At 45.4% G+C, this 8,067-nt stretch overlaps 1 protein-coding gene across 1 annotated transcript; it reads right to left on the bottom strand.

The window, feature by feature from the left end:
- Positions 1-392: 392 nt before the first annotated feature.
- LOC117362036 lies at positions 393-7,521 on the bottom strand. Its single transcript, XM_033947768.1, has 2 exons — positions 7,478-7,521; positions 393-3,042 (listed from the first exon to the last, which is right to left on the bottom strand). Exon 2 carries the CDS (start codon positions 2,983-2,985, stop codon positions 2,188-2,190), a length of 798 nt encoding a protein of 265 aa, XP_033803659.1. The 5' UTR covers positions 2,986-3,042; positions 7,478-7,521; the 3' UTR covers positions 393-2,187.
- Positions 7,522-8,067: the final 546 nt, after the last annotated feature.

The following is an 8,067-nucleotide window of genomic DNA, read 5'->3' as shown; positions in this document are numbered from 1 at the left end:
ATAGCACGACATACTCCACTGTTTAAGTACCACTTTCTTTGTGCAATAATATGTGCGAGGTGCACATAACTGCATATGCATAGTTATAGAAATGCCATTCACATATATTGCTTCCAGTTGTTGCATTTTGGTACTGAGCAAAATAAAATTTACAAAACTCACCTGGGACTTGTGTGCTATTATACTGATAGGGCGATAATATCTCAGAGTTGAGTTGTCTGTGGTTGCTCTAGTGACCACATTTGTCAAATGTACTAAACATGAGAGAAACCCCTTAGCAAATCTGCACCATGTGGTAAATAAACAAACAAAAAAAAAACAACCTTTTGTTGAAAAGCCAATATTCAGAAGGAGCCTAGAAAAGATTTTACACAACATGTCCAGGATTTGGGATGAATTCTTTTATATTCAGTTAGCTGAATGTTTGAGCATGTCTTAAGATCTATTGTACATTTGTTATGGGGTGTCACTAAAGCCTCGATGTTCAGTATCCAGTTTCTCATTCCAAACACCCTTCTGCATGCCTTTCACAGTGCAAACATTTTGTATAAGTCTTTGGAAACTTCTAGTCCTTTCTTCTCTCTTTCCAGTTCATAGGATATACAGTGCTATGCATTAGATCTTTCCCAAGGCTGAAACATATTACCAGCATGATCAAACATACATGCAGTGGTATAATTTAGGTCACATAAATTTTCATTACATTTTCTTTCTGTTGTATTCAGAGTGATGGGGGAGGGGGGTTGGAAGGGGTGCAAGTGAGGTTCTCAGCAATCAGAGAGCAGTTTTATAATAGGACACAGTGGTGGAAGGTCAAATATTTGACTATTTTAAGACTAGTTTATAAAGACAAAGAGGCACACCTGTACCTGAATGGAACTTGCCTTGAGCTACTATTAAAAAAGATGTGCGCTAAATCCCAAATCATGTTCATTTCCTACCCTTTCCCTTGGTGGTTTTATAAAACACAAGAACAAAACCAGTTCTATCATCTTTAAAGGCCTTCCTTCAGTATTTCTTGTGTTCCAGTGCTCTTAAGCAGGAGCAAAACCCAGTCACTCCTGCCCTAATGGTGCTGTCTTCAAAATGGCACCCCCTAGTGGTAGTCTTTTACTACTGTGGTTTATTTTACTTTATAGACTATCTTTCAGCCTTAAAGGAAACAAGACCCCTAGCAGTAGTAGTGTGAGACTTTTCCAGGGATGCCATTTTCGATACAGCATCACCAGGGCAGGTGAAGATTGCTCCTGCCCGAAGACCAGTGGACCACCAGAGATACTGATGGTAGACCCACCTTTTCCCTTTCTGTTGTACAAAACCCCCTCAGCACAAAATCCTGACTAATATGCAAGTATATACAGTATATTTAATACCAGCTTAAGAGCTGGTATAAATCTATGCAGTTAAAATGTATATTTTACCTCTGTGCTTGTGCTCCTCCGTGCTCCACCCAAACTTCTTCTTAAACAGCATATATATATATGCATGAAAACCTCTTAATAAAATTACTTACAAATAACCAGAATGCCATATTAAGAAGGGACCATTGTGTGACCATAGGCCAACAGCTATCACTGCAATAGCTGATATATAGTGGGGGGGAGGGGGGAATAAATGGGGAGAATCCCTACATTGATGTGAATAAAGACTGATGACACTACAGCCTACAAGAGGACAACGCTGATTTGTGCTGAAAACGACCAAAGACAATTATGGATTTTTGACAACAAACCTTGATGGCAGTTATTATGTTGACAGCTAACTATACGATTGGCTGTTTTGTCCAAAAATCAGGCAAAATGCAGCCTCCAGATGACTTCAAACTATATACCTAGAAATTGCTTTGAGTAAACGAATGGAAAATTTTGATCACAGCTGGGTGGGTGTTTGCCAACATACTTTGAAGAAAGGCATGGTTACACTGTGAACGTGTATGCCTGTGACACTGAATTCTTACAATGTGACAAAGAACCATTTAAACAAGTTAGTGATAGCTGAAGTCACAAATGTCTATGCCCCAAAACACACAGTGAATATAACAAGATTCCACAGATACAATAAAGTGGCCTAATTGGCTGAAGTACTAGCCTTTGATGCAGTTTGGCTTAAAAATAAATAAATGAATACACAAAAGCATTTTGCGCATGGTTGGAAATTCCAGATCCTTAACAGATGTTTCACACTTTCTTAACTGTGTTGTTCTGAGTCATCTTTACAAGGAATTGTTCTATGGGCACTTCCACACAGTTTGTCTACTGTGCAAAAAGAAGCTTTGGTGCAGATTGGATGGCTTGCTTTGCACTGACACAGATCAATCCTTGGACCTGCAAATATCTGACATCTGCTTAACGGAAGGTCCAGCAATTCACCTGCAGGAGGTCCTTCTGACCTGAGAGCAGAGCTGAGCCGCCTGTCCGAAACCTGCCAGCCATTTCCTTTCAGAGGCTGGAGTTTCAGAATCTCATGCAATGTCATTTTCCACCCAAGTCCCTGGAAAGTGATCCTTTCCATACAGCACATAAGACTATTGGATGTAAGTGGCAGATTTTTATGGTCTTGTTTGTGACAAAGAAGCCAGAGCCTTGTACCATCTGCCATTCTCTCAGTATTCTTGGACACATGCATAGCATCTACCATAGCATCCGTGGCCGGTGGCCCACTTTCTTCGAGCTGTTGCAACTTGTATTGACAACAGCTGGATTTGTATAACATCTGGAGACATCTATGCTTGTCTAGTCCAGAAAAAACACTGGTGCTGTTATTGTCTGCAGTCCGTGAACGAAGGCCCGGGAGAACGGAGCGCAAGGTTGGTCCCAGGTTTTCTGCAGCATGCTGCATTAGTCTGTAACGTGGTTTATATTTCGATCCCAAGCAAAACCACCTAACACAGTGAAGTGATCTAGATGTGTGCAGAGTTAGTACAGCGACAGCTGCATCACTGAACTTTGCGACTGTTCTTGTGCGGTCTTTGGAGGTATGGCGCATCGTGCGTGGGTCTGCTTCCTCCTTGCCGGCACATCTGAGCTCATCCAAAGGCTGCAACTAAATGAGAGACAGAAGAATATGTAAACAGGAGAATAACAAAACAGGAGAATATGTAACTGCAGTTATAATCAATAACACTCCATTTCATCTCATTGTGCTTTGAAGTCAGTATAAATAGCCTTATTAAATTTTGCACACTTTTATGCATAATATGCCACATTTCAGACGCACAATCGATATAAAATTCATGCCCTGGTCATTTTAAAAGAGGTCAGTTCACTTATGCTTCTCGACATGGCACTGGACTCCTAGGGGGTTGGGGATGGGGGTGGGGGGATGGGGATGGAATTTATGTTTTAATGGATGACTCTGCTGATTTTTTGATTGTTGACATGCTTTGTAGTTGAAATTAATAAAACGCATTTGAACATAAAAGAGGTCAATTCGTCTGACACCTGGTTGTGATATGTGATTCTTTTTTGTCCTCATGAGAGTTTGTGGCTTCTTGATAAATCCAATCAAACCACTTGGAATTATGACCTTCTGTTTTCCTTACACTACATAGAAATGATGCTGTTGACTTAAACCAGTAGATGTAAACCAAGTACAGTGTTCTCCCGCGAATTTGCGGTTCGTGGACTCACTAATTCGCGATATTCTCCGACCGCCTTATCCTGTACTAAAATCGGGCTACACCAATCAGGAGCTGTATATCAAAGCTGATTGGTGTAGCCTTACTTTAGTAACAGGAACAGGTGGTTGGAGCATACCGCAAGTGATTTTCTTCACTTGCCGGCACTCCAGCTGCCCTCTCCTACCTCTCCTGCCTTTTGACAGGTGAAAACCCATATTCACAGTTTTTCAAAATTCATGGGGGTTCCTTGCACAGTGCGCAGCAGCCTCGAAAAAAGGCAACAGGATGCTGGGCATCATAAAGAGGGGCATAACAACCAGGATGCGGGAAGTCATCATGCCATTGTATCGAGCGATGGTGTGTCCACATCTGGAATACTGCGTTCAGTATTGGTCGCCGCACCTCAAGAAGGACATGGCGGTACTTGAGAGAGTCCAAAGGAGAGCAACGAAACTGGTAAAAGGGCTGGAACACTGCCCATACGCCGAGAGGTTGGATAGGCTGGTGCTCTTCTCTCTGGAAAAAAGGAGGCTCAGGGGAGATATGATAGAGACCTTCAAGATCATGAGGGGCATAGAGAGGGTGGATAGGGACAGATTCTTCAGACTGAAGGGGACAACAAGTACGAGGGGGCATTCGGAGAAACTGAAGGGAGATAGGTTCAAAACAAATGCAAGGAAGTTTTTTTTCACCCAAAGGGTCGTGGATACTTGGAATGCGCTACCGGAGGAAGTGATCAGGCAGAGTACGGTACAGGGATTCAAACAGGGATTGGACGGATTCCTGAGGGATAAAGGGATCGTGGGATACTGAGGGAGGAGCTGGGATGTAACACAAGTATAGAAAGCTAACCAGATAATAAGTATAGAAACCCAACCAGGTCTTGCATGTGCAAGACCGGAGGGTTAGGACTTCGATGGGAAGATAGGACTTCAATGAGAAACCAAGGTGGCAAGGGAGCCCCTTCTGGTGATTCAGACAGGTCGTGACCTGTTTGGGCTTCCGCGGGAGCGGACTGCCGGGCAGGATGGACCTATGGTCTGACCCGGCGGAGGCACTGCTTATGTTCTTAACCCCCGTGAATATCAGGGGAGTACTGTACAGCACATATGCCAACTTGCTACCATGCAATAATGTACATTATTTACTATGATTCACCTCAGTTCTAAAGCAGCCTGTTCACTAACAGAAACATGTTGTAAATAAAGGCCAAATGGCCCATCTGGTGGCAAGTCAAATGCGCGTGGACAATTGCGTGAAGACAATTGAGCGCAAGACTCGCGCTCGGTTGCCTCATGCGCAATTGTCGTTGCGCTCAATTGTCTTTGCGCAATTGTCCACGTGCTTTTGTCTTGCGTGCATTTGACTATGAACCGGCCCATCCAGTCTTCCGATCCGTAGCATCCACTATCTCCTCCAGTGGCGTAGTAAGGGGGTGGGAGGGGCAGACCGCCCCAGGTGCCGTCTTGTTGGAGGTGCCAGCATCTCTCCTCCACTCGGCACCCCTAGTCCTTTCCCACCATATGTGCGCCTTCCCTTCCCTCCGTGCCTCTAACTCTTCACCAGCGTGAGCAGCACTTCCAAACAAGCCGATGGTCAGAGGGCGAGCCGAGGCCGACGCGGGCAGCAGTTTAGAGATGCTGCTTATTCAGGCAAAGTTAAAGAGGTACGGGGAAAAGAAGGGGGTGCATGTGGCGGAGAAGAAGCGGGGGCTGGGGAAGGAGCAGGGGGAGGAGAAGATGACGGGGGATGCCATCGCCTCAGGTGCCTCCCACCCTTGCTATACCACTGATCTCTTCTTCCTAAGAGACCAGATGTGCCTGTCTCACGTTTTCTTGAATTCAGACAGTCTTTGTCTCCACCACCTCCACAAGGAAGCTATTCCATGCATCCACTACCCTTTTCATCAAAAAGTATTTCTTTATATCACTCTAGAGCCTTCCTTTATACCTCTTAACTTCATCTTATACCTTCTCATTCTAGAGTTTTCTTTCATTTGAAAAAGGCTCGCCTCCTATACATTGATGCCAGAGAGATATTTAAATGTCTATTACTACTATTAATTATTTCTATAGCGCTACAAGACGCATGTAGCGCTGTACAGAGTCACAAAGAGTAAGAAAACAGTCCCTGCTCGAAAGAGCTTACAATCTAAATAGGCAAGACAGACAAACAAGATGTCATGGATACAGTTAAGAGGAACGGTTAATCAGCTGGCTGGGTTGGAGGGCAGAGAGGAGTACAGGACAATCAAGTCATTGTGACATCACTGATGAGGTTGGCTCTTATTGGTGGAATGAGGCATTATGACATCACAATCTCAACTCTGCTTCTCAAAGACTGAAACTCTTCACACTACTTCTACTACTACTATGAATTATTTCTATAGCGCTACCAAACGCACACAGCGCTGTACAGAGTCACAAAGAAGAAGAAAACAGTCTCTGCACAGGCAAGATAGACAAACAAGATGTCATGGATACAGTTAAATGTCTCTATCATATCCTCTCTTTCTCACCTTTCTTCCAGAGTATCCATATTGGGGTCTGTAGCTGCCCTCTGGAATGACTCTACCTGTGTTAGCACAGTAGCACATCTTTACAAATAGGCCTGTATACAGACTGTGACACCCCTCCCCGGCTCTCTTCCCCCGCCCCTGATGCGCATCCCCACCCACTTCCCTTTCCCCCAAACCTTTTTAACTTCTCCAGCATGAGCCACATACCCACATCGGTGTCAGCTCGCCCTCTGACGTCTCTTCCTAGGCGCCGGTCTGGGAAATGACATCAGAGAGATCGACACTGGGGAAGTAAAAAAGGTACGGGGGAAGGAAAGGGGTGTGTGCGCAGCAAGGAAAGGAGCGGGGGACGGAGAGGAGGTGGGATGTCACGCCCTTAGGAAGACCACACCCAGGGCGGACCGCACCCCCCCCTCCTTATTATGCCACGGTATATAGATCATCTTCTGAATGTCTAAAGTGGCACGGACCTCAGGGCAAAAGTTTTGCCACTTTTACCCCCTATTCTATTAAACTGCGCGAGCAGTTTTTAGCACGGTGAGCCGCGCTGAATGGCCCGCACTGCTCCCAACGCTCATAGAATTCCATTCAACGTGGCTCTCTGCACTAAAAACTGCTACCGCACTTTAATAGAAGAGGAGGTTAGTCTCAGCATAGAGAGGGAGAAACATTAGGGTACGTCAGAGCTAAAGTGTCATGGAGGTCTGTCAGAGCCACGACCTATGCTGAGACTAATAGTGGCAAAACTTTGCTATTTCACAAGCTACCAAAGTAGCCTAGAGCAGTGGGCCCCAACCCTGTCCTGGAGGACCACTAGCTAGTTGGGTTTTTGGGATAGCCCTAATGACTATGCGTGGAGCAGATCTGCATTCCTATCATCTTTATTACATGTTAGGGCACTTGTTTCGGGCCCTGCTGATCTGGGATCAACACCAGCTTAAACCAAGCCAAGATACATTTTCCTGCCGCAGTTCTGGGGTACAACGCAGACCTCCCTTAGCTGAAGTGTTTCCTCAAATTAATTATTATTAATAAAAGACTGTCGGCACAGATCAGAAACGGCAACAGATACAGCAGTGGAATGAGGGGCTAAAACGCAGACCTGCACACGTGAAATATGAAATAGCTGCTGTCAATAAATGAAGATTGTTAAGGATGTGCGGTTAAGATCCCTTCCCTAATAATCCCTTTACCCCTTCCCTAATTTTCATGCTAATGATCTAATGTTGAAGCAGGCATGGATAAGAATTGTTTCATACAGTTTAGTTTTATGATCTTTGAGCTAGATTCACAAAGCAATCTCTTTACTATCAAATTTCCATCCGGCCTGATTCACTTACCTCTCTTGCGATCCGCTTTGAATCCGTGCATGCAAATGAGGTGAAACGCATGCAAATTGGACAGCAACCCGATTCACTACACCACATTTCCGATCCGACTGGGCTGGCCGATCACCTGAAGAAGCGACTGCTGGGGACCAATCGAAAACGTCTTTCCGACTGGAAGCCCTGCTCTCTCTCTTGCCTGCTCGCCCCGAATGCTGCCCTGCTCTGCCGGGCTTCTTATCTCCTGCTGCTCGTCTTTCCGATGCTCTTTTCCTGCCTGCCCCGAACTGCCATGATTTCCTGCCTGCCTCGACTCTCCCACCCTTCCCCGCAGTGCAAGCCCGTGGTTTTAACCCGAGGGTTCTAAGCGGGTTAAAACCACGGGCTCCATTTATCTTTTTATTATTATTACAGCGGCAAGTTGAGAGCGGCAGCTGGCAAAAGCGGGACCAGCTTTCTGGGAGCCTTGTGGTTTGGGAGGGGGGGGGGTGTCAGTGCAGGCAGATGGAGGCATTCCTCCGATCGCCCCCATCTGCATATTTTTGTTTTCTGAACTGATTGAACCCGTCAGGATTGGGCCCGATCTGGCAGGTTAGTGAATCCTG

This window comes from Geotrypetes seraphini, chromosome 6 (genome assembly GCF_902459505.1).
Source record: "Geotrypetes seraphini chromosome 6, aGeoSer1.1, whole genome shotgun sequence".
Taxonomy (NCBI): Eukaryota; Metazoa; Chordata; class Amphibia; order Gymnophiona; family Dermophiidae; genus Geotrypetes; species Geotrypetes seraphini.
Note: the sequence above shows the minus strand (reverse complement) of the source record. Positions and strands in the feature narration are given on the sequence as shown.